The 26,648-nt window shown below is 45.6% G+C and overlaps 1 protein-coding gene and 1 long non-coding RNA gene across 8 annotated transcripts in view; one reads left to right on the top strand and one right to left on the bottom strand.

Annotated features, from left to right (window-relative positions):
• The window catches only part of SEMA6C (semaphorin 6C), a 269,991-nt gene that overhangs the window by 176,124 nt on the left and 67,219 nt on the right, over window positions 1-26,648 (top strand). For all 5 annotated transcript variants that reach the window (XM_069218491.1, XM_069218493.1, XM_069218492.1 and 2 more), the window contains 8 exons: window positions 2,953-3,125; window positions 11,504-11,618; window positions 16,384-16,441; window positions 17,595-17,753; window positions 18,343-18,433; window positions 23,948-24,070; window positions 24,854-24,942; window positions 25,560-25,777. In XM_069218491.1, the coding sequence (XP_069074592.1) occupies window positions 3,017-3,125; window positions 11,504-11,618; window positions 16,384-16,441; window positions 17,595-17,753; window positions 18,343-18,433; window positions 23,948-24,070; window positions 24,854-24,942; window positions 25,560-25,777 (962 nt within the window). In that variant the 5' untranslated portion in view covers window positions 2,953-3,016. The remainder of the gene's footprint in view (window positions 1-2,952; window positions 3,126-11,503; window positions 11,619-16,383; window positions 16,442-17,594; window positions 17,754-18,342; window positions 18,434-23,947; window positions 24,071-24,853; window positions 24,943-25,559; window positions 25,778-26,648) is intronic.
• Window positions 1-26,648, bottom strand: part of LOC138268645 (uncharacterized) — a 210,069-nt gene that overhangs the window by 56,162 nt on the left and 127,259 nt on the right. The window lies entirely within an intron of this gene.

Here is a 26,648-nt window from a genome sequence, read left to right on the forward strand (position 1 = left end):
TCTCAAGCACAATATATTTTTTAAGATTTCACTACAAAACATATCTCAGGTCCAATGATGTACCTACATGTAAATAACTGTTGACATGTTTCAACCATATTGATTGCTAATGTCGTCCTTAATCTGGGTTTATCTGACTGCTGAATCGTAGGTGTACAGGCGACAAAGTAGCTATTCCCAAGCATATTTCTCATGTTTCTTGTTTGTGGTCATAGGAGAGGAAAGATTTAAAAAAGGGGTCTCAAAACAAGAGTCCTCCGGGCTCCATCAGAGCTCCTAGTTAGACCAATCAAAGTTTATATATTAAATTGCTCTGCTAATCTCATTTGCAGGATGTAGCCTTGCAAGTCTAGACCAATCTACTTCTAAATTTGTTCCTTGAAGTGACTGACTGAAATGTATAGGGCGTGTGTTTCACTTGCGCATGATGTGTTTGACTAAACAAGTTAATTTAGCATGTATCAATTTACCGGCGCTTGCAGTTTGATTCATGTGGATCCTTGCCAATGTGGTGTTTGTCCACTCAGGCTTAAGTAGGTGTGAACAATAATGTAGGGTACGCTAGAGCAGCGGTTCCTAACCCTTTGACTGCTATGGACCCCCACTGAATCAAAACAGCATCCGGGACTCCTACCACATCATTATTGGAAGCTGTGGACCCCTGTCTTTCGCAATTTCTATGATTTAAAGGCCCAAGCAAAACACAAAAATACACTTAGAAGTATACACCAAACAAATCTCAAATATTGAAGCATATTGGTTTTTTTTCCACAAAATAGTTTTCAAATTGTCAATTTTGCTTATTTTTAAAATAATTTAAAAAGATTAATTGTAATACTATTTCATTTTGTAAAACATTTGGGCCCCCCTCAGTAGGCCTCAGGGACCCTTAGGTGTCCTAGGACTACACATTAAGAATCACTGCATTAAAGGAGCGTAAGGTAAGCACTGCACAGACCTGTCACTGTGATTTTTTAGTTATACTTGAGTATGGAGTAAGGTGAGACAGAATACTCGGATAGAAGCACAATACCTCTGATTAACACCCTCCTTTCATCCCTTTTACCTGTTTAACTCAGTCCACTCACATTGGAGCGCCCGCTGCCTTCAGCCCTCCTTTAATGCTCTTCATAGAAAGCTTGAGGAATAGTCTGAGATAAATGTTTTCTGCTCTAACAGGCACGGTCCGTCCTTTAGGGGGAGGAGGGGCCATGCCCTCCCCCTTTTGCCCCTCAAGAAGAGTGCCTTTCAGGCTGAGAAAAAGTCAGTCCAACAGATACTCTTCATGTTCAGCTCAGGCAGCCAGGAGCGAGACATGAGCGGTTCGCGCAGACTCCTGGCTGCCTAAGCTGAACTTTGCTGGGCTGAAGAGGTCACAGCTCCTATGGGCGTGACCACCTCGGCTCAGCAAAGTTGCCTTGAGGCCCGCCCCCTCTGTGACGGGGGGAAGCATCACCCACTGACTGCTGGCCGCTTCAGGTTTAAGCCCTGAAGCGCCCAGAGCGAGTGTCAATCAGTGACACCGTGTCACAGAGTGGGGTGGGGTCAGAAGCCTCACTGACCCCGTCCCACTCTGTGATGAAGTTGGGACTGCTGCCTTCCCTCATTGGCTTGGAAGGCAGCAGTCCCAACCCTCCTGGGACCTCCGAGCTGCAAAGGGGAGCGCGTGTGTGTGTTTTTTTTTTTTTAGGAATGTTTGAGTGTATGTTTGAATGTTGATGTGTGTGCTTCCCGCCCCCCTCCCTCCTTAAATTGCAGATTGCCACGGTCTAACAATGCGGTGATCAGCAGGTCACATGATCAAATCTGCTTAATATGAAATCTGTATTCCCATTGGTCGGTAAATTGAGTACCATGAGTGGGTAATAATAACTTGTGTTATTTAAAGCAGTGGTTCCCAACCGGTGGTCCGAGCACCCATGGGGGTCCTCAAAGCTTCCTTGAGGGGTCCGCGTCTGCTTAGAAAATTAAATAATATTACCAGATCAGGTCCCCAGCTTCCAGCAATAACTTAGTAAGGTGGACCCTGGTTTCCAACAAAGATTGAGTGGGGTTACCCGGGTTCCAGTAATGATAAAATGGGGGTCTACAGAAGTCAAAAGGTTGGGAGCCACTGATTTAAAGCGATTAGAAATGGCAGAAGCGCGGTATGAAACTATATAAAAAAAAAATATGGACCCCGTCCAGAATAAAAAGTAGCGGTTCTTTACTTTAGGTCCCACACTGTTTAGAAAGAGTACCTGATTCACAGCGCCATATTTTGAAAGCTAGTGGCCAGTTTCAAGGAGCTATAACTTGCAACAAGATGACTCTTTCTTGATTATCTAACGTAAAACTTGGAGGTGCTGTAATGTTCTGTAATCTAAAGGAAAGGTTGACCGGGCGTCCCACATTTGCTGGGATAGTCCCGGTTTTTGATAATCTGTCCTGACCTTTCACGACCTTCAGCATTTGTCTCCGGCTATTAAAGATGGACAGCTTCACAAGCTTTTGAGTGTTCTATGCAGGAACAGGTGCCGGACATTTCAGACATTAGTTTAATGAGCACTTGTGATATTAAGTGTAAACGCTGTATTCAATTGAATCCCTTCAGTGCTTCGATGTCTCTTTTCTACGTTGGTAGGCGCTGCTTATTAAGTCATTCTACGACTCTCAGCCGATGTGAAATTGTAGTCTTACTTTGCCGCAGTTTGTTTCTTTTAAAAGCTGGGTTCCCTATGAAGAGCGTAGTGGGTTCTCCTTCGTTACGCTGCGATGTAAATCACTAGCGCTGTGAAGCGTGGACCTCTGTTGTGGCGCTCTAATATGACCCACTGTGGGCAAAGTTTAGCTGAGCTATACATGCAGTGAAAAACAAGGAGCCCTAATGGAAATGTTCAATATTGATTGGTCAGGGCCGTAGGTGCGCCGATTGCCTTGTTGGATTAACCCTTTCCCTGCTCTTTCCCCCAGGGTCACGTGGTACATAAGAGGAGGATGCTGGTGTCTTAGTTCCGGGCGTCAGCCGGGCACGAGGATGCTGCGCCTCCTGCTGGCGGCGGTGCTTCTCTGCAGCCGAGGCCTTCCCTCCCTGGCGCTCCTCTTCCCCAGGGACCTGACCCCCATCAACACGGCAGATGCGCCGGGTAAGGATCACCCGCGACTCCAACTTTCACTGGCTTTATTCCAGGTTTTGCTGTCATCATTTTGGCTCGCTGGTTTCAGTTTTTACAGACTTCTACACATTATAGAGACAAAAAAGTAGCCCGCATTTCGAGTGACTCGTCATGCTTTCGGGCACGACCCCCCAGGCCGATATCTGGGCAAATTAACAGCACATAGATAGTTTAAAATGAGATTTCTTAAACCGAGACATATTGACACGTGTCCTTGCATTGCACGGTCGATGCATTTGTATCCAATATGGCAGCCTGTATTGCTGAAACCCAAAAGGCACCAAGTATAACTGTATATTGAGTGGTTAAATACACATAGACGTCTACTATGTGCAAAGTCTTCTTTTTAACTCAACGCAAAATCACTAGGGACAAATACTGCTTAGTTAAATGATTATGAAAAAAATTGGTAGATGGGAACATTTATATGAAATGTAATGTGACTTGCCTCTTTGCACCAGGCTGCTTTATTGACCCGATAGGGGGTTGAATCTGTCCAGCAACTTTACCAATTGTAATCCATTAAAGAAAAGGGATTTAATCCTTTAGCGTAATCGAAGATAGACAATTTCGTGCTGATTACCGTCTGGCAAAGCTCTCCAATTACTGGGCCGTACATTCCAGTACCCCAACTCTGCTGTAGGGCTCTAAGTGTGATTAGAAGATTTTTTTTTTTTCAGGCAGAACCTGAGAGTATGAATATTGGTGGTCATACAGCCAGGGCTGTGCCACATAAGGTTTTCTGTAGCAGGCATGTTTTTTTTAAATTGGTGCAGTTCTTCACTTTAAGCTGCTGGGAGATGTTCCCAAACGTGGGGAGACCTCCAACCAATCCGAGCACATATTCCAAGCCAGCCACAGTTTACAGATGAGGTACTGAGTGAGCCCCGAATAGAGGCAATTTGCGTAATCCAACCTTTACTTGATGAAGGCAGTAAGCACAGTCTACAGAGAAAATACCTTCCACAACAGAGCTCGAAGATGTTATTTATGTACGACTTCTCGCACTTGAGTTTTTATATTGCGTTCCTCATCTTAATCCATACTGATCAACATTTACTTATAAAAATTAGCGTGGTGTTGAGCAGAGGAACCTCTCTGCAAAGCTTAAATGCTCACATTCCAAATTATGATTTCATTGCTGTATTCAGGTGTTAAACTGGTGCTAATGAGGTGAAACTTTTGACAAGTTAAAGTTAGTATACGTTAAATTGAAAAATAAAGACGTTGTATGGGCGTACAACGTGCTGATAATTAACCTTTTTTTGCCAAATAATTTAGTCAGCTATGGCACAATTTGGACCTCCACATGCACATCAATCTTGCGGTCCTGCCAGTAGTGGTGCTTGCACTAACGTTACCCACCAATAGTCATGACACTGATGGTTGCATGGTATCTCAAACTTCAGTGTAGGGGTATTTCACTGTATCACCTTTGTACAGCATCTTTACTCCCCCCCCCCCCCCCCCCACTAACTCCTCCCCCAAACCCACAATGGTTTCTTACCTCAACATGTCACCGGGTATGACCTGTGTGGTGTTCCATCATATGTTACATGCAGGGAGTCAGTGTTTGGATGAAATATTGTTCTGTGCGTGGTCACAATTATGACAGCACCAAATGCGGGTAACACTTGCTTTTTGCGTTTTTATATGTGTGCACTGAGCTAGGTCCAGTGGCTTAGTAGACAATTCATCCACTGCAGGGATCTGTATTTGACCTAGTGGTTGTTGATTAACATCCTAGTGGGTCCACTAAACCTTTCATACTTCCAAGGTTTATAAAATGAGTACCATTGCCTTGAATAATAATAAAGATGATATTCGGCTCGAGAATGCCACCTACACTAGTGTGCACAAATACACGTTATGTTATGCTTCTGATTTAATCCCTGCTACATCAACCCCTGGTCCAAAGGTCTGCACTATCCAAATGTGACTCCACATCGATGGGGCCTTCATCTAACCAATTCCCTTTTCCAGTGAGAAAGCTGGTCCCTGCAGTGGATTGGCTAGAATCATGACTACTGAAGTTGACACAACTGGTCATTCATTGTACTCGGAACTTGATAAGAATTGTCCCTCTGGAGTTGATTCTTTCTATTCGCATGGTCCTTGGAAAAGAGACAGCTCGTTAGCTGACCAGACCTTTGCCCAGCACAAGGTTTTTGGACAATATAGATCCTTGTTCCTTCTGTCAACTAGTGCTGAGACTAAGTCTAGTGAAGTCAATGGCCAAGAAAGCAGTCATTCATAAAACAGAATAAACATAGTCCAGATATGTATGCTTCTTTTATAAATGGTGAATTGAATTGAATTATAGTAGTTAAACGCGATCAAGTGTTAAGCCATGTTAAAGCAAATAAACCAATTGAGTTGGATAACCAATCATGGGTAACAAAATAAATTGAAAAGAAATGAATGAAAAACAGGTGTACAAAATGAAAGCTATTGCATTCCCTGTATGTATATTAAAGAATAACATACATTGGTAGGGGTACGGAGAAAAGGAATCGGGGACACACACACATGCCCGGAGTGTAGTTCATCCATGTTGTTGCTATAGTCTTAGGTAAGACAAATGTATGTCAGCTTTCCTTCTTCAAAGTTGGAATAGGGACTAAGTCTAGGACACCTTAGCAGACCTCCTGGAATACTCATTAGAACAGAGATTGATTAACCCCACCTTACAGGTTTCCAAATGGCAGCAGTATGAAGCGTGCCAAGTACATCTAGGTAATATGGCAGAGAACCCCCATCTTGTACTGTGATGCTCTTGTCCTGACAGAGGAAGTCACCCAGACAGCAGCGATGGACATGCACGTGTATATTCAAACATGTAACAGGCAGACATAAGCACACTGTGTGTGAACGTCTCCCACAAAACACACACACAAACAGACACACACTGTCTCTAACTCTCTCTCAAAAAGAACAGTTATGATGGTTTCACAAGATACTCACCCCTTCAGTAGGAGAGTGTAAGGGGTGCTAGGCACCCCCACTCACCACAAGTGAGCATCACTTGTGGCTCTGCGTATGACAGTGATGTGGCTGTGACCATGTCCTTCATGAGGGTGGCTAGTGAGACACTTGGGGCGATTTCACAAAGAGCTTCCACACTCGTGGTGGGATCTCTGCACTTGTGGCGGAATCTCTGCACTCGTGAATCTCTGCACTTGTGGCGGAATCTCTGCAATCGTGAATCTCTGCGCCCGTGGCGGAATCTCTGCACTCGGGAATCTCTGCACTCGTGAATCTCTGCACTTGTGAATCTCTGCACTCGTGGCGGAATCTCTGCAATCGTGAATCTCTGCGCCCGTGGCGGAATCTCTGCGCCCGTGGCGGAATCTCTGCAATCGTGAATCTCTGCACTCGTGGCGGAATCTCTGCACTCGTGAATCTCTGTGCCCGTGGCGGAATCTCCACAATGAGAACCGCAGTGCAGAGATTCCACCACGACTGCAGAGGCTGTTTGTGAATCGGGCCCTCACTGTCCTCTCCACTGCCAGGAATGCACACCTGAAGAAGGGTACATTATAGTAGGCCGGATAATCAGATTGTAGTTAAAAAAAAAAAAAAAAAAAAAAGCACGAGTGCTGAACCTTAAAAGAGATGCACTAGATAGCTATATGTGTTATTGTTGTAAATGTTGTCATTGAGATGATGCTGCCATTCAGGTGTAGCTTTAATTTTATCTTTTGGATTCACCTCAGTTATGTGCATCAATGGGCGTATTTTGCTTTCCTCCACATGCACCTTTTCATTCTGCAATCTGCGGCGTGTCCAACAGGCATAGACATACTATGGCCAAGTGTTCAGAAAACGACAGTGTTGTGACAGAAAACCCATCATGCCATGGTGAGCCCCGCCATCAGCCCACACGTCACTGGTCGGTAGGCTTCTCCACCATATCGGCCTCTCCACCTTAATTAATAAAGTGATTAATTCCATCAATCTGTGATTAATTAACTGTCCTCCTAATGTAAAAATGATGAAGTAATTCTCTCAAGCCAAATCAATCACTTTTTTTTAATTTCCATTAATTACAGCCATTTGACTCAAATTATATCAATAGGATGAAAGTATCTGGCTTTAAATTGATTTCTTTTCATGGACCAGATTCAATCATCTCTAAATTATAAAATGCATATTTCATTTAGTCCCCCAGTCGCCGCTGAGTCTGAACATTCACTGGCCGACTACCCCGCCTGTATACTTTAATTTCTCTGCAGTTTGATTATGTCGGAGAGCAAGAAGTGTGTTCCTTTTCCATTTCTGACGAGCTGACATACCAGGTCTCTCTTCAGTCCTTCCAGACAGTGTTCTTTTAAATGGATACTCAACAAAGATTTGCACCCTTCTCTCAGAAGGAGCTTGTACTGGTCTTGTGAAAAGCTGCATTAATGTAAAGGTCCAGGTTTTACACAGCTCCTGATACCAAGGTTTAAATCTAAGTTCTTCCAGAATCATAAGACGTGAGATGTGATTTGCTAAGGTGCAACCAATCCAGACAGGTGACATTTTGACCCGGTGTCTCCTAGATCCAAAGTTGGAAAGGTCATTGGTAGATAACATATTCGACTAGAAGACACTATAACCACTTGGCAGCATCACCATGACTAGAACACACCTCCCCACGTAGTCCATTCCTCTAGTAGACCACTAGTCATCCACACCTCGATCACAAGACTTTGTAAACATTAGATCACATCATCCCCAGACCACGTCTCCAGCCACAGATAGACCACAAATCTCCAAAGAGATGACATTCCCAGCAGAGGCCAGACATGCTCTTCTGGTGCATGTCCCAATTAGACCTCATCCTGCACCTGCTTGAATGTGGCTTTAGCACTCTAGCCGAAGCACAGGGTTGCAATGTTAAGTATCGAAATACAAAACATCAATTTGTAAGCACCACAGAAACAGAATATGTATATGAATTCATTGAATTTTGGCTTTGTTAATCGCACCAAATATGTTCACGTAGGGCTGTTTCAAGTGCTTTGGTTCTACGTCAGTGTACTGGCATAAAGTACTTCAGTTGAGGGTGGGAGATGTGGCACATATCTGGAGGACCTTCGTGGTGACTGTGGAATAGGGTAGGACCCATGCGGGTGCTGTGAGCTCTAAACATGACCAATCCCACTGCTCACAAAGGGCATTGAGATTTCCATCGTAAGCCAGAGCACAATTGGAGAACAAGGACTTGAGTTTTGTTCCACAAACTGAATCGCATACTTTGAGATGAGAGTTCATCTAGTCCCCATCCCGATAGTAGTCCATCTGGTCGATTTAGAGAGGGCTGCTGGCCCAGGGGTCATCCCATTAACTTGAGAGGAACTTCTTCATACCAGTTCATTTCAAGGCACAAGGAGTTTGGTAGTTGCCAGATGTTGGGTTTGACAGCTCTCCATCAAACTCTTAAATTGCCAAAGCGGGATTTTATTTCTGTTAAATAAAAAAATAAATGAACCTCTCACATTGGGAGTTTTCTGCCAGGGTTTGATGGTCAATAATGTTTTTTTTTTTTTTTTTTTTTCCCCCGCCTATCGCCGCAGGGCTTTTCCTGGCAGTAACAGACAGAAAAATGGAAAGAAAAAAATTTCAGAGAAAGCTTTACATAGATAGAGCCAACGTCGGCTCCTCTTACAGAAAGATGTAAGAGCTGATCGGATTTCCAAAGCAAGACATGATTAGCTTAAACCGAATCTGACCCTTTTACGTTTTTGCCACCCAGTGACCCATTCTTGCATTACTTTGTTAACTTTTCTTTGGAATTCCTATCACGTTGTATTTTGTCTATAAATGTATTATACAGATTTAAATAAGTTTACAGGTTGTGGAAGTTTGAGCAGTAATGTCTTCACTGTACTAGCCCAGGAAGTGGACTCAGTGGCACAGCTCTGCTCAGGTTGTACAAGCAGTGGGCACCGCATCTGGCGCAGCTCATCCTCTAGGGTGGAGGGGTGTCGCCCCCGCCAGCAGCTGCAAACCTTTTAATACAAAACGATAATAAACTATGTCTATTATCATTTTGTATTCAATGGGACGGGACCACAGCCTGTAACGAGCACTGAGGGGAGTGCACTGTGCACTCCCCTCAATGCGCATGTGTGTTTGGCTGCCGTCTCAGGCCAGTCAAACACACATGCGCAGTAGGCTCTCTCCAGCCCGGCACTGTGTTGCCGGGCTGGAGAGAGCATGCACAGGCTCCCAGTCTGCCTGGGAGCGCCCTGGCTGGGTGCTCCCAACCAATCCTAACGCTGCTCTGAGCAACGTCTGAATTGGCCACACAGCAGGCTGTGAGCCTGTGCCTGTGCCTGCAGTCGACTCGAGGATGAAGGAGCTGAGCAGCATGGAATTAAGGTAAGGTTTTTAAAAAATATATATTTAATTTTATTTCTCCCTCCTCCCTCGCCACGCGCCGGCCCTTTTCCCTCCCACAAGCACCATTACACCGCACCCATCTTTGGGGAGGAAGATGAAAACTTGTGGATAATGAAGAAAGCAGGGTTGAAAAAGAACCTGTAGGAGCGAAATAAAGGAACAGGAAGTGCCAGGTGAAAGGGACAATAGTGGTATTCAGTAACCACAGTATTCTGCAGTGGGCTTCGAAGAACAGCTTTGGGTTCCTGCACTACTTTATAAAGTACGTGCTGGTGGAAGTCCTAGGGTGAGGGCAAGCGTTTTTCTAGCTAGCTGGTAACCATGTGTAATATGTGACTGGGTTGCTGAAGGCTAGCAGATATGCCAGTATTCTCTTCCTAATTTTATTATTTGGAAATTCAGCTAAAAAATATATGTATTTATATTCATGCTGGATAGTTGTCTGGCAATACTATTCATTCATATTTATCTATACCTATCTATTTTATAATTATTTTACTCTTTAGTGAGTAGGCCAGTCCTAGCTTCCAATAATGCTACCAAGGGGTACTGGTGGTTTACTAAAAACACTGGCCACATGGCAAGTGATTTGTGTAAATATCAAACTTCACAATGTGGCACGCTGTTAGAGACAGCAGACAGTGCTTTAAATGGGCAGGTGCTGTCCGGTACACGGTACAAGCACTTCTTTAGTTTGAAAGGGAGAGTACCTGCACTTTCCAGCACTACTGCAATACATTTAATGGGAGAGTACCAGCACTTCCCAAGAGCAAACGGGTACGCTAAATAGTGAGTACCTGCACTTCTATATTTTCCTTTAAAGCACTGGCAGTAGTGAGATGTCATGTAACTGTTCCCGTAAGTCAAATAAAATGAAATATCTCGCTTCTCTATCTTGGGTGAGTGGGTGGTTGAAGGGGGGGGGGGGGGGGGGGTTACCAGTGGAAATTACATCTCAAGGGGGCAGCAGCGTTCAGGCTTACGGTTAACACAGATGCCTTATTTTCAGCTGATGCTTAAAGGCCGCTCGACTACTTAACGAATCTGTACAATGTTTGTGCATTCCACCAATAATGAAAAGTTGTTGACACTGTTTATGATGGACAAACTGTGACGCAGGTGGTCCAAAACTCAATGGCAAAGTTATTACAAAACCACTAGAATTCCTGAAAATGTGCACTTTCGGGTGTGGGGAGCTGTTAATTACAGTGTATCAAAGATCGTCGCTGAACTCACCCAGTAAAATACCAACGCAAACATAACGCCCCCCGCCCCCCCTCATGAGATCACTACACTCCTCTATGGTAAGGGGCTGCCATCCGCAAAATAAACAAAAATGCATTTTGAGTACAATAATGTTGCGTTATTAAGTATTTGGCAAATTAAGTAAGGCACGGGAGGCTCTGTAACCTTAGCAACCCTCTAGGTAAGTATTTTCTTGAATAAATGTATTTCAACCACCTGCTCAATCGCGTGTACCGATGGCCCAGGTGCAGACAGGGAAAACTCTTGGTGAGGCAATTATTGTAATGGATAAAACAGACTGGTAAATAAAATGTTCCATTTATGTCCCACTTTTGACTTAAACTGAAATAGTTCGTCTTTTTGTTTGTTACTCCTCGTCTTTTTTTCCCCGTTTGCCCTTTTACGGCAAAAAGCACAAAGGTAAATAAAATAGCGAAAAAAAAATGTTTTAGTGCATATCATTTAGGAAGTTATAAGAGACGGCGCAACGGACACATTGGGCTTTATATCGGTGTAATTGCGTGCAAGTTTGGTGACTTCAATAATTGATTTACCAAAATGCATTATTTATCAAAAACGGAAAGAATGGGCTCGATATACGAATCTTCCAGTGAGGTGGCTGGCCTTGAAGTGGAGGGGCTGTGGCACAGCGCCCCTTGTCTGCTGAGGACTGACTGTACATTAATCTATCCGCTGCCCTCCCTCCCTCGCAGGTACTCTCGCCTACCCCTGGTTCCGCGGCCTGGTGACCGACAATGAGACGGCACTGCTCGGCCTGGACTTCCAGCGGATGCTGAAGCTGAACCACACGCTCTTCATCGCAGCCAGGTGAGTGAGTGAGGGCTGTGGTAAGTGACAACGGCCGTAGTGAGTGAGGGCTGTGACTGAAACATCACTGATGCTCACAATGTCCTTAGGAGCCGCATAAACCTTGCTCTCCGTGACCCTCACGCAGTCGCTCCATCGCTAGAGGGATGTCCCCCTCGCGGTGTGCCTTCATTAGAATTTCCTGTATTCAAGCACGTGCTCTCAGGTGAGCGACACTGGTACCTCATTGCCACCAACTCTCAGAAAGCCGTGGCCGTGAGTAACAAACCAGGCCCGAGGTGAGTGAAGTCCACGGTGAACGACTAGATGGGGCGTGAGGAACTTGTAAGAGCTGAAGGCGTGAGAGTGGAGGCTATGGAACAGCGAGGGACCAGTGAGTGCTGTTTGAAAGTAAAGACCATGGTCAGTGAGGGCCCTGACACGGCTTTCTGAGTCAGCGGCAAGGTGAATGAGGTATGAGTGACTCATCTGGGAGCACGTGCTTGAATACAGGAAATTCTAACGAAGGCACGCCGTGGGGGAGACATCCCTCTAGTGAGGGAGTGAATGAGTAAGGGTAATGGAGAGCAAGGTTTATGCGGCTGATCAGTGGTGTTTGTGAATGACAGCAAGTAAGGGTCAGGGAAAGTGAAAACCAACCTTGAATAACCTTTTAGTGAGTCCATGGAGTGCCAGCGGGCGGAAGAACCAGGAACGCGCCATCTTTCGGCCAGAGCCCAAGTGAGTAAAGGTCCCCGGGAGTGAGTGACGGCCAGTTTGAGCCGGGGTAGGCAACTAAGGTTTCCACCAAGGGCGGCAACAGGAAGTGGGGAGCATAGTGAGTGTGGCTTGCACGACTGAGGTTCTCCAAGAATGCATTGAGCAAGGTGACTGATGGCCACAGCTGGTGAGGGGCTGGGTGGGGGAACGGCTCGATGAAGGTGTTTTATGGTGAGTCGGGTTTTCAGGCTCTGAGCCCGAAGGGAGTAAGGACACATATGAGGAGAGCTGGAAAAAAGATGTCAGCGAAGACTTAAGTATCATAGCAACGAGGACCACAACGAATGAGGGCGATGGACTGACCGAAAAGCCTGATGCAAAAACGTCGGAGGGACTGAATATGGGCCCTGAGGGTAGGAAGTCCCAGCCTAAGTGAGAACACCGAGACAGGCCTTTTGCAATCAATACAGGTAGGAAATGAAATGGAGTGCACGGCTCATCTGATTGAGGGCGCGGTGAGTGCACTGGAGCGAGGTGGCATGCAAGCTGGAGGATTGAGAACTCGGATCCGTGCACCTTCTGGCTCGTGCACTCTTGACCCCTCTGAGCCTATTATTTTTAGCACACTACAAACCAGGGTCGATGAAGGTTTAAAAAAAAAAAAAAAAAAATTCTGGTGATATGTGCCTTTATTATTCCACGATCCCGGCGCTACTGCTCCTGCTGCACGCACCATGGATCGCCCACGTCAAGTGGCAGCGGAGACCGGGTGCCCACTTGCGCATGCGCGGCACGTCCCTGCCCCCGGGGCTCCGGTGGCGCGCGCCGCGCACCTGACATGAAATGGCGCCTCCGATAGCGCGCGCCGCCCGCTTTGTACCCGCGATAATGGTGCCAAACGCGGCGAGATAGCGCGTGACGGGCCGCTGACAGGCCTTGTAATTGTGCTGACGGGCTGTATATCAGATGCGGGCCTGGGCACCGAGATACCAGTCCGTGCTGCGCGCGAGAGATAAGGAGGGCTGGCTGCCAGCGCGAGCCACCACCGCGGGGGGAGTGGGGGCAGTGGCCGAACGGTGCTGCGAGGGTGTACGCGTCCGAGGGGCTGGGGAGGGCCCCTGCCACCGAGCTACTGCACGGAAGAACATCGCTTCAGCAGGAGCACTGGGGTCTGAGTGACAGACAAGTGGGGCATTTGAATGACTGTGGCTATTTCTACTTTGGGGCGCATTCCAGGCCATCATTTTTTGTTCATTGTACCACTGCAGACAGGGGCCAACTACATGTAACTCGGTCTTAGCCTATCCAGTGCTTTAAATGGGCCGGAACTGAGTACTGGCACTTTTTTATTTTGAGAGTTAGAGAACCTGCATTTATCAAGAAAAACGTAATACTTTTGATTGGCGAGTACTGGCGCTTCTGAGAAGCAAGCAGGTACTCTGGTACAGAGTACGTACCTGCACTTCTGTTTTTCCATTTCAAGCACTGGGCCTATCCGCAAAGGAGACAGCTCAACAGAATACAAGCAACCATTGACATGTTTCAGCCTTGTTGGGCCTTATCAGTGAGGTGCACTTTGAATCCTATGGCACAGTGAGTGTATGACTCAAACACGAGCGTACTCCTAGCACTTGGGGCATCTCAGTGATAAGTGTTGATGGGGAAGTAATCTCTGATCTATTACCCCCTTTCGGCAACCGGGACAGGGACAAGACTACTTTACGCCGAAAAGCGCTTTGACGCCTCATCAGGGGTAGTAAGCGCTATATAAATACTATTACAATACAATACAAAACATATTTCCACTTCCCAACTGTGACACAGTATACTAGCTAAAACTGATGGAATAGAATCTGCCCAGAGTAATTACTAGTATTTCTGATTAACAGCATTTCCTTCCATCACATTTTTGCTAAATCATTTATGGAATAAGACTTAATTCGGACATAGGGGAAGCACTCACTCATGCAGCTGGAACATCACTAGGTCAGGTACAGTACTCCACAGACTGGGGTCACAGCAGGAACAGACAGTCACTAGTAAGATTTCACATCCAACGGCGAATCAAGTAGCTCACTGGTCCAACCCTTGAGGGGACTGCTGGTGCAGCAATGACACATAGTGAGTCGTCGCAGAAAGGCACTGGTTCCCTCCATGCAGTAATAGTTATTTGGTCCTCAGTGACACCTTGTGGTCATAGTGTGTAGGTGGCAGCACAGTGTAGCACACCAGTGCCACCCAGAGTCCAATAACAGTATTATACCAGTAAATTCTCAGATTGTTGCATAATCTGCAGCCCTCCAATAAGAATATGATATGAACCACAGAGGGTAAACCTGCAAAACCCAAGAGGGGCTGGGTAGAAATTATTGTGAAGAGTCTACGTTGCCCACTCTTGGACCCTCCAGTAAGAAGGCACCTGATCAGCAGTGGCACAAAGTAGCGAGCAGCATGGCACTTGTTTATTATCCATGATTCCTCATCTTGTAGATGCATTCTTCGGCGCCTGTATTTTCATGCTTCTCAAACAGGGTGATTAATAGAATCCATTGCAGTCTTGCATCTGCTTCCATGCCTCCTATTTGGTACACAGATGTCCAGGGTAGATGCACATGGACCGGATCCAGAATTTCACGATATCCACTTTTCATGTAATATTTCCTTTTAGGTAAGAGTCTTCGAGGTAGATCCACGAGGGCTGCAATCACTCAGGTTCAGGATAATCGCGGTCTCTGTAAATGGGTTCCATTAGAGTAATTCCGTGTATATTTATCCTGGCTGGATATCCTGAAAATCACAAGGACGCCTGTAGTGGCCACTCACGTTTGGTTCATTTTGTGCGCATTAACCCTATGAGGATACTCTCCAACTCTGACTCACTCTAATGTGACCTCCTGGGCCTACGCTGGACACCCCGATTTGAAGGATGATACTTTGTATTCTGGTCTTTCTTGTGTTTTATTGTGGGGAAGATGCCATCCACCATGCTGGTCTCCTTCTGCGTGCGTATCTGCCTGTATGGAGAGCGCACTGTTGTCTGAAGTTTTTCTGACTTTTCTCGAATGCCTCCTGATATGGGAGGTATACTTGTTGCTAGGCTGCCTTTCCTGCTCTTTCTAGGCCTGCCTGATTTATTTTCTATTGTTCACCGGGCGTGTTTATATAATGAAAGCCTACAATACACATCTATTACCATTCAGCTCCATGACAAATGAAGGAGTGAAATACAACGACAGTAAATCAACCACGACAACCTCATAGACTTCTAAACAATGCTAAACTGACTGGTCGTTTTTTTAAAAATATCAAAATAACCTAGGTTGCCGAGAGGATTATTTATTAATGGGTTCAGGAGAGACAATATATTTATTCATTATTTGCTTTGGCCATGTGATCAGTCTTTAAAGGGTTTATAAAGGAGCCAATGTAAGCTTTATATGTAGGACGGTGTGATCATTCGTTGGTGAGCTCACTAGAGACAATACGGTAGTGCTTTAATGAGCTGGACAGACACGGTGTTTCTTCGTTTAAGAGCTCACGAGGGAGACGATGTGACCAGCCACTGAGGTTATGAGGGAGACCCCATGAGTAAGACAATGTCATTCATTAATTATTTCTTGAGGGAGACAATATGGTCATTCAGTAATGAGGGAAACACTAAGATAATTCATAGTTTGAGGGAGTCAGTTTGATCATAAACTAGTGACTTCACAAGGGAGACATCATGGTGACTTGCTCATGGGTTTCGGGGACACAATGCAATCATTTATTAATGGTGGGCCCATGAGGGTGAGATGGTGTTATTTAATGGAGTTATGAGAGAGTCAATAGTATCCTTTGCTGTGAGTTTGCGAGGGAGACATTATGATCATTGGTCACTGAAGGAGTCAGTGTGAGAATTTGGTAACTCATTGCTCCTGTGGACACGTCAAGCTCGGCTGCCTCAGGAAAGGCAGTGGGGATGAGGTAGGGTCATCTCATATGACAACATAGCTGCCGCCTCCCGTAATTCCTCTGTGTGAAGGGATTACATCTTTGTCACATTGTCTTCTGCCTTCTATTTCAGGGACCATGTATATGCTTTCGACCTACGGAGAGTAAAGGACACGATGGCACCTGACCGGGTAAGGATACAAAGTGGTCTCAGAGCCTCTACTGCATAAATAAAGTTCCCAAACCACTGCATGTCATCAGGGTACTGTTTCCAGTTGGGATTTACCATCACAAAGCAATGTAATCAAGTACATGGCCTTTTTGGTTCAATCGAAGCAAGCCAGGACCACATCTCCCAGAATACAGTGATAGGTTAAATTAAGGTGTACCCCTTGCAACATGGTACTCTGTGGTGATGAATGCTTTTCGTAAAGCCTATTTTTGGCTTTGTCAAGACCTGGCTTTGACGGATCTTAACAAAAGGCCAATTTCTAATCTGATTGGAAGTTGGACTGCCCAAGTGTTTGTGTGAGGGAATCTTGTGCTGCTGCTGCTTGTGTTTTGTATTATGTATGGGAGCTTGAACTGTAGCTTTCTGTTTAGCGAGCTCCTTCCGGAACAACATAGCACTGCTTATGCCAACGATTTTTTTATATGTGTGTGTGTGTGTGTGTGTGTGTATATGTGTGTGTGTGTGTGTGTGTATATATATATATATATATATATATATATATAGATATAGCTTCAACTGGTGCTGTGTATACTCTGCCTGTCTTGTGTGTGAAGAAAGCTGCTTTAACTGTACACTCTAGGCAGGAAGCTGACATTGCTTCTGTATTTCTTTAAATGTCATGAGTGGTGGAAGTTTACTTTGCTCCGCTTGTATTTTGCCTGCCCTTGTGGTTGAAGGAAGTTTGCATTGCTGCTCCTAATTATACTAGTTCTGACAGTCTCTCTTCTCCATTCATCTCCCACATGTTGTTCTTGTTTGTTTCCTTACATTCTAAGTGACTGCCATGTTGGAATGGTATAACAGTGTTATTTTGCATACTCATTGCTCTACTGTTGCCTAGACGCCACGTGTAGGCCATCTCGAAAGTATGCAAAATAACATTCCAAAATGGATGCCCAGTGCTAGTGACTTTGCAATTGCTTGAACCACAATTCTGCACGTAGTACCTACCTCAAACAAGCATTGGCGGGGCACAATCCATTGCTTGTTCTCAGTTTCCCGTCCCTTCCACCTCCACTGTTGGTTCCTTTATGGTGTTCCAGATTCCCATGGCTTGTGGCACCGTGGTGATCGTTTCACAAAAGTGACCTCACATTCTTTGCTCACTGCAGCACCTGACGTGGAAGAGCCAGGACATGGGGAACTGCGCAGTGCGCGGGAAGCTCCAGGATGAATGTTACAACTACATCAAAGTGCTTGTGCTGAAGAACGACCGGTCGCTCCTGGCCTGTGGCACCAACTCCTTCAACCCCATGTGCCGCAGTTACAAGGTACCGCGTTCCTCTCTTTTCACTTCACCTTAAGCCCGAGCGTGATTGTTGGGAAATCTGAAGCTCACCCCCCCCAGTCTTACTGACCAAGCTACGCCCATGTCTTCTGTCCTCTTCTCCGTGGACATATTGGACTGGCTTGTAGAGGTGAACCGCAGGCAGATGAACTAGATGGGCCTAAAAGTCTCTTCTGTAAGGAATGGCCAGACTAAACAGTGCCCACAGCACAGTGCTTGGGTACTACAGAGAGGTTGTCAGTGCTTTACAAATGAAAACAATGTTAACATTTCTCTTGAAGTGTGTGTTTTAGGTTTGCTAAAGATTCGGTCACTTGTCATTTCATTAATGTTGGCAGGTTTGTGCGATTGAAAGTTGGGTACATTTCCTCCTCCTGGCACAAAGTGGCACTGGGCCTCTATCAGCTTTGTAAATCTAGCGTGTGCCTGCTGTTCAGCGCTCCTGAGTCATGTTATTGATGGAAAAATTGGAGGATGGAGTGGAAAAATCAATTTGGAAGAATACTCTGGTTAGGGTTTGCAGATCATGGTTGTAATAATGGACAATTCTGTTTCCATTACCCCGCAAACAGATGGACAGCCTGCAGCAGGAAGACGAGGAAATAAACGGGCAGGCACGGTGCCCTTTCGACGCCAAGCAGCACAACGTGGCACTGTTTGCTGGTAATAATGAATGCATAACTTATTGTTACTCCTGCTCAAAGAAAGGATCACAAGAAAAAAATATAGGCGCTCAGAGCCTTGGTACTAGAGCCTGGGAAGTATAGCCTGTACCTTCAGGACCACAGAGGTACCTATATGTTTACATCCGTACCACTGGAGGTGGAGTTACCAGGCATTGCCAGTGTGGTCCTTTGGGTCAAATTGGGAATTACGAGGAATCTGCCGTTGTGTTGCCAATTTCTCTAGGTATTCCTCATTCCTCCCCACCCCCTAGCCATGGCTCAGTGGGTGGGTTTTAGGTGAAATGCTGTGCGCTACAGGGTCCCTTCAGTTCTTATTATTCAGATTGGGCTCTATGGGCGCTCCTAATGCGACCCTTTCGAGCTGCATATAGATGAGACAGACGTTCAGCTAATCCCGATCCTGTGATATTTATCGATGATGACATGCATAAATGATGTTCACTGTAGTGAATTGTGCCAACGCTTGTCCCAGAGTGCGTTGTTTGCTTTAAAAAATGGTTGAAAACTTAATTTTCAGATGTACTATCCGTGCAGTCTATTATCTCAAATGTGATTGTCAGTCTCCGTGTTTGCAGTTATGGCCACCGGGTCTCCTTTGTGGCAAATGACTTATTTTTCATCCTTCTGCTTTGATCCAGAGCAAAGAGGAGACTGGGAGAAAGGAGGAGGGAGAAAAAGATGTTTAAAAAAAACATGGTGACAACAGAAATCATGGATGGAAAAGCATTTGCAACAGTGACAATGCGGGCTTGGCGTTTGGCAAACCCGGGATTCGACAGTGCTGGCAGCGGGCTGCTAGGAAATCGCTTTGCCCATTCACTCGTGTGTTGTGTTTTTTTTTTTTTTTTACTTTACAAATTTAGAACTGCCTAAGTCACTTCTCTACTTCCCTTTAAGGGTTGAAAGATGAGTTTTTTTTTTTTTAATGAGACGCACACCTTCAAGTTGTAAGCTATGATGGCAGTATCCCACTTTCTACACAGTGTTTCACATGAGTTCATTTCAGTTGTGCAAGCTGCCTCTCCACGACCCTGTTTTTGAAATGAGTCCCCTTACACCTCAATGAAGCAGTTGGGCCAAGGTGTGTACCATACGTGTGTGTGGAGTACCCCGTGGAGTCCCTTTACCAGCCATATTCCTGGGTCTCCCCATAAATGGTGTACAATTCTTTCTAAGGCTTCTGGAGATGCATTAACTCAGGACCCAACTGATGGGATTCCTCAAGTCTAGAAAGTAACATTCCAAGAAGGCGGGCATCACAATTGCATTTACCAATGCATGCCACAGTTGTTAACTTTATTATTCCAACATCAACACACTTTTGACTTTGCTACCTATTGTACTCTTACCTTGTTCACTCCATGTCCCTGCCTACGAGTGATGAAACGGAGCCCTTTATTTAGCTTTGTGCTGGGCATAACCTAATTTGGCAAGCGGTCTGATCTGCTGCCTTCCTTAGCCCTCACCATTCCCCTCACTCATGGTTGACCTTCAACATGTCCTTCACTAACTCCTGCTGAACCTACCAATTTCATATTCTCCTGTAGGAACCTGGGATGCTAAGAGTGCCATCAAAGCCCACCACCCCCAAATTCCCAACCCCCATCCCCACTGTAGCCAGTGGCTCACAGATTTCAGCTGTCTGAGCTGGGCTACAGTCATACATTGGGTTGGACATCTCGATAAAATCATAAGTAGCTCTGTGTGCTAGGGACTTGCTGATGATATCTATGTGCCACTCGCATGCAGGGTAGCATGGCCAATGAGGCAATCATTTGTTCATAGTAGATATGGACGTCAATTCTTGTTGCCAGTGTCTTGTTCTTTAGTACCAGCGGCACTGCTCTTGCTACCACTGGTCTTGGGTGGCATGAAGGCTGAGGCAAAAACAGAAAAAGGAACATGTTTCTTAGTTCAACCATTTGCCCCGCCCCCAACCTCTGGGCAGAAAATAGGAGGCTGTATTTGGGCTGTTAGTGCGACGTACAACCCTGTGATGTCCTTCCCAGTTAAAAGGGTGTGAGATGTCACTTCAGTTTCCCCCAGCATTTTTGTAATTTCATTTCCATAGTCCTGCGGAGTTGGGTTTCCCAAAGTTAAGTCAGTGCTGTGGCTGTTTGTGCCACACAAGCAGACTGTTAATCTTTATTTTTATAATTTTTATTTTTGGACTTTTGTATAGCGTGGACATGGCCTGAAGGCATCAGTGCCGTCTACAACAGTAGCAGGATACATGGGTTACAGCAAGTTTCGGCTACAGTGATTTAACTTGGGTGATGACATTTTTAGATGCATGCAGGAGTTACCACATGAGACAATTAAAGCAGTTGCTCATAGGTAATATTCAGTTAAAGTATTGGTTTAGATGGTGGAGCCACATAGTGAATGTAGTTCAGATCCTGGTGGAGAGAGTACTTAAGTATGGTCAAGGATGATTAACCAAGGTGCCTGTCCAATAGGAGGAGTTTGAGGTTCTTTTTGAAGGTGACTAGGCAGGTGGTTAGGCGGAGGGAGCGAGGCAGAGAGGCAGAGAGTTCCAGATTCTTGTGACACTACCAGAAAGTGACTGACTCATTTATCGTTCTCGACTGGGTGTGGGGCGTTCCAGAAGCCAGGAATTGGGAATTTCTGGAGCCCCTATTTGCAGCAGAGATGTTCAGTTTTTCATTTAGATTGGAGGGGGGATGAGTAGGTGCAGTGCCCTTTGGGTAATGCAGGCGCTTCAATGAGAAGCCATTAGAGCGTTAACAGGGCAGGGGAAAAGTGGTCAGATTTCTTGAGACCTTAAACAAAGCGCGCAGCTGCATGTTGTGTTGCTCTCAGTGGGCCTAGGTGAACCTTGGAAATGCCTGAGAGAAGGTCAATTCCATAATCTAGTTTGGAGAGAGCGAGAGACCTCACCACTATTTTGCAGTCTTGTTCCGGGATCAATTGTCTGGCTCACCAAAGCTGCCTGTGTTGTTGTTGTGCACTTTTGGCCATGGCTGTGATGTGGCTGTGAAGATTGAGATGATTGTCAAGGTGGATACCAGGTGATCTGGCACCACTGGACAATGGCAGGGCAGCCATCCACGGCTGGAAGGTTAGCCATCCATTCTTGTGCTGGAGTTTTTGCTTTCAGAGGCAAAATCAAATGAAATTCTGTTTTTTTGGGGTTGACTTTACCTGATGGTCAAACATCCAGTTTTGAATCTTTAAGATGTGTTTGAAAGCATGGCAGCGTTTCTGAGGATGAGATTTTTTGTATATTTGTGTCTCTTCGGCATAGAGGTGAAATCCTGGAGTTTCACATAGTGATTCTAGACAGAGGTTAAAGAGGGTTGGGAAGAGGATCGAGCCTTGAGGGACCCCTTGAAGTACGCTGACTCGTCTCGAGAACGAGTTACCCATTTTCACAATTTCGGAACAGTTGGTTAGGTATGAAGAGAACCAGTGGAGGACTGTGCCTCCACATCCCGTGCATTGTTATGCAGTGAGAAGGAGGTGCAGATGATTGACTGTGTTGGATGCAGCGGATAAATCTATACGGACCAGAGGGCATGAGTTACCGGAGTCATCCATTATTTATAGGATCACAGTTTCTGTACTAGGGCCCTGGCGAAAACCTGATTGGCGAGTGCCTATTAGCTTCTTTATTCGAATATGTGAAGCAAGTTGAGACACTATGCAACTTTCAGTGATTGTGCCTAAAAATGGGACTCTGGAGACTGGGCAGTAGTTGTTCATGGTCTCTAGATCTAAAGGTCTTTTTTTCAAGAGAGGGGAGACTTGACCCACTTTTAGTAGTTTTAGAAATAGGGACCTGTTTGAGAGAAGAGTTGGCCCAGTGGTCCATATGGGGAGTAGGGGACGTGTGTCGAGAGATTCTTTTTACCAGAACCTGGAATGGCATCCTGAAGGTGGTTCAAGGGTTTTACTTTAGAGATTGTTCACCGTAGGCCCCATTTGGAAATTGGGGAGAAAGATGACCATTAATCTCCCCTTGCCTATCTGCCCCTAGCTGCACAAAACTGCCCTGCGTGGTCTTTATATAAAAAATCTGCAGAACCTTCAGAATTCTTGCCCCTACTAACAGTTGGGAGAATTGCCTCGAGAGAGGAGGATAACCTTCCTCAGAGTACCAAGCTCCTGGTCTCAGCTGTTACAAAACCAGAATCAGTAGGTTTCTGTAGCCTTGTCCGCGATGGGAGGCATAGCTACCTCACCACTTTCACCCTACTTAAATTTAAATGTGTGACATGCATGGGTCGCGTAGGCGTGAGGGGCGCCAGGTGACACAGGGCGCGTGGCATTTCCCGTATAAATCCCTGCCCACTTTTGTACACTCAAGCACAAGTGTCCTGTCCTACACTCACATGAATAAACCTGTTTGCTCCTTTGTTTTCTCTTTCTGAAGTGTCCATCAACACTTGGGCACTTACCGTGGCCAATTGTGGAGATGTCGAAGCGAGATTGAGCATTTTTTTTAAACTACTAGAGGAACAGAAAAATTAATTTTGTACAGACTGCAAACCAGCTCGGTTGGAGCTAAGGAATCAAGGCTTTGTGTCAGGGGCCGTAACCCAAAACAATGAATATTTTAGGTATGGGATACTAAGAGGCCCTTTTGTTAACAAGGTGGGCCCATCATGTTGTGTTACGCACTGTCAGGTGCATCCGCGTGCGTTACATTTGAAGCCTCTTGTGGTGTTTCCTTCTAGAGGCAGTGCTGGCCTACAGAGAGATTTCATGATCTGGTGCTGTTACCCTAAAAGGGCAGTGTGACTAGGCAATCAATAGTCGCAAACTAGGCATGCGTAAATATTTGACTAACTTTCACAGGCCTGTTGCTCTTTTCAGACCTACCAACCTGCAAGGACGTTAGTTCACTGCAGTTCCCTGTAATGATGGCTATTCTTGGTTTACTTCTTCTTTGGTAACATTGACTCCACCCTCGCTATCCCCGATTGCAGGTGTCATAAAGCAGGTTCTGTCCAATCAGTTAACAGGCCACCATACCCCCTCTTTATTTTCAGTACTGTACACTCTCTGCCACGACTCTTCCCTTATCCACCCAGTAGAATGCTTGGGGTTTGTTGACAGACTATTAATGACAAAAGGTGTCAATACAGTGATGGCAAAGAGGCCATGATGTCACTTCCGTGATTCCAGGCATTTTGGCGAATTGATATCCATGCAACTTGTTGCTACAATTCACAATTTCTGAATAGCCTCACCCCCGAGTTCAGTGGACTCCATAGACCTAAATGTAGCTGCTTAGATAAACACAATGTATTGTCAGTGTCCTCAGGGTCACTGCTTAATAAGGACACTTGCAGCAAATGTGCTTTGTGCCCTCTGATGGCTTCACTGAATGTTCTTGCACTTTTTGCTACTACCCTGAGACGCAAGGAATCCGCTCCACCCATCCTCTCATGAGCCCTCTTGCCCCCGCTGTATCTCTGACGTCCCTTCACTTCTCTCATCTTCTCTCCTCCTGCTTCCTCTACAGATGGAAACCTCTACTCCGCCACTGTGGCTGATTTCCAGGCCAGCGATGCTGTGATTTACCGCAGTTTGGGAGAAAAAAGTCCGGTGTTGAGGACTGTCAAGTATGACTCCAAATGGTTACGTGGTGAGTCTCGGCTGGTGCAAGAGGGAGTGAAAAAGAGGCAGTAGTGGTTGAGAACAAAATGCTGTTGTGAACTAGTGTGTGAATGACAGGGAAGTCTAATCCATAGCAAGTGGTTGTGGAGAAAGTCTGCAATGGAAGAGTGCGCTAAAGGTGTGATGCCCCAAGGTCTTTGAGCCTTAGACAGCCAGCGGCCGTGGCCAAAGGCTCCAGGATATTGTTTCATGGCAGCACACCCTTGATTTCCACTTGTCAAGAAACCCCCAGTCTTCTTGAAAAATACACACACTATCTATGTCCTTTTTTTGTAATCTTCAAGTGTTTCCAGAATTTTCTTTGTCTGAGGCCATTTGTTTTTTTCAGAATTAATCTGTACTTGTCTTGTGAGCCGTCAGTATTCCAGATTTTACCTTAGTTCTCTGTTTGACAATGTGTGTTTACACATTAATGCTGTCATATGTGGCCCACTCTGCATTTGTTTCCTGAAATGTTGTTTCTCGTTCGCTTGATTTGTGTGTTGCTATAACTCACCTCTGCTATCCACCTGGTGCCTGCTATATATGTCAGTGTCTCACACGTGCCTTCAAATGTCTCACACAAAATGTGTGTCCATAATGTACCTGAACAGCAAGCGGCGCGGTCTACCAGTATTGCGGAATTAGTGGTTCCAGAATATCCTTCTGCCCACCCTTCTCTGCCTACAGTGGTTGTCACTTTCCCAAACTATCTTGTATCCTTCTTTGTGTGGTGCCAGAACTCATCTTTTCTTCTGTTGTCCCCCTACAGAGCCCCACTTTCTTCATGCTGTCGAGTTTGGGAACCACGTGTATTTTTTCTTTCGAGAAATCTCGATGGAGTACACCACACTGGGGAAGGTAAGATCATTAGATCTTTTTGCTAGAGACATCCAGCGGCAGTCTTTTATTCTAGCATCAGTTCACTGAGATCAGCAGGCTTGCTCGTCTTCAAACATAAGTTATGTGCATACGGGCACATCCCCGGTGCAGAGAGCCACCCATTTAGACAATAGTACCTAAAATACCCCATTTTAAAGTACTCCACTTGGAGCACTGCATTGCAGCATCCCAGTTTGCTTCTGGCCCGATTTATGGGCTCCTGCATGACTAATTCCATTTTTGTTTTTATTCCCCACACGTACTGATGCATCCTTTTTCAGATTTTCCAAGTATATCTTTCTTTTAGCTCTTTCAGGCAATAATATGCTGTGATTATTTATGAAAGTCTGAAATTAAGTAATTTCAGTTCTGGCTTGCACATGTTTAGAAACTCAAACATTAAGCAGCAATGCAGCTTTAACCCTACCATTCCCTTCCTTCCTTTCTTTCTCTTTTTCTTTCTTTGGCTTTCTTTTACTTTCTCTGTTTCCTCTTTCTTTATTATCCTTTCTCTTCATCCTCTCTTCCCACGCACCCCCTCTCTCTCCACCTCACACAATCCTTCTTTCCTTCTTCCCCCTGCTCTGGTCTTGCAGGTCATTTTCTCCCGCGTGGCTCGCGTCTGTAAAAACGACATGGGAGGCTCGCCCAGGGTGCTGGAGAAGTATTGGACGTCTTTCCAGAAGGCTCGCCTCAACTGCTCTGTGCCGGGAGACTCCTTCTTCTACTTCGATGTCCTGCAGTCTATCACCGACATCCTGGAGGTCAACGGCCGACCAGCAGTCATCGGGGTTTTCGGAACACAAGCCAACAGGTACTTCCAAAGCAGAGACGGGCCTCGGTATAATATCATGCAAGCCGGCAGCCCATCACAATTCGGAGTTGGAAACCTCCATGTTGCAGATTAAATGGTTGATATGACCATAGAGACCTGCATCACTGAATTTTGACTTCCGTCTGCTTCAGAGCAGTTCTGCTGACTCCGGAGTTGGGCATTTTTTCTTGTCATGGTTTGAGGTCTTTAGATGGCATCTAGGTGGATAAAGTGGCCTGTGGTTATCGCACCATCAGACCTCATGGTTTGATGTCCCCAGTTGGTTTTCCAGTGGTTGGTCAGATATGTACAACTGCACCATCTCATGGAGATCTTGAGAACGTGTCTCAGTGACTGATTGTCCTAGAAGTATAGATCTTCCTGGTGCCCCAGTTTGAGGTCTCCAAATGAGCCTCTGTGGGTAAAGTGCCAATGAGCTGGCTAGATCTGATGATCACTGCTTTTAGGGCTCCAGGTGGCATCCCATTAGTGAGTAGTTTGGCTGAATTATTATGTGGCCTTCATTTGTTGTTGTATTTATTACTTTGACAAATAATCCAACAACCCTGGACCCATGTTGAATGGCCCTGGGTGCTTGATCTTTCCATTCCAGGGCTGGAATTCTCTAGTTGACTGCTCAGTAGTTCAGGTTGGCTAAAGACCATCGATTGTTCAGAGCTGTAGATTGTCAGATATCCTCGCAATCGATTTGTTCACCTATGACTTTCCCCACAATGCAGTGAAAGGTGTAGGACATCTCAGTGGGTTTGTAGGTCCAGACTTATGTGACCATTTCTTGCTTGCACTTGTTGGTCTAGTGGTTTTAGTCGGTCGGTGGGCCTAAGCTGGTGGGCCACCTCACACTGCCTGT

The sequence above is a fragment of the Pleurodeles waltl genome, chromosome 12 (assembly GCF_031143425.1).
Source record: "Pleurodeles waltl isolate 20211129_DDA chromosome 12, aPleWal1.hap1.20221129, whole genome shotgun sequence".
Lineage (NCBI taxonomy): Eukaryota > Metazoa > Chordata > Amphibia > Caudata > Salamandridae > Pleurodeles > Pleurodeles waltl.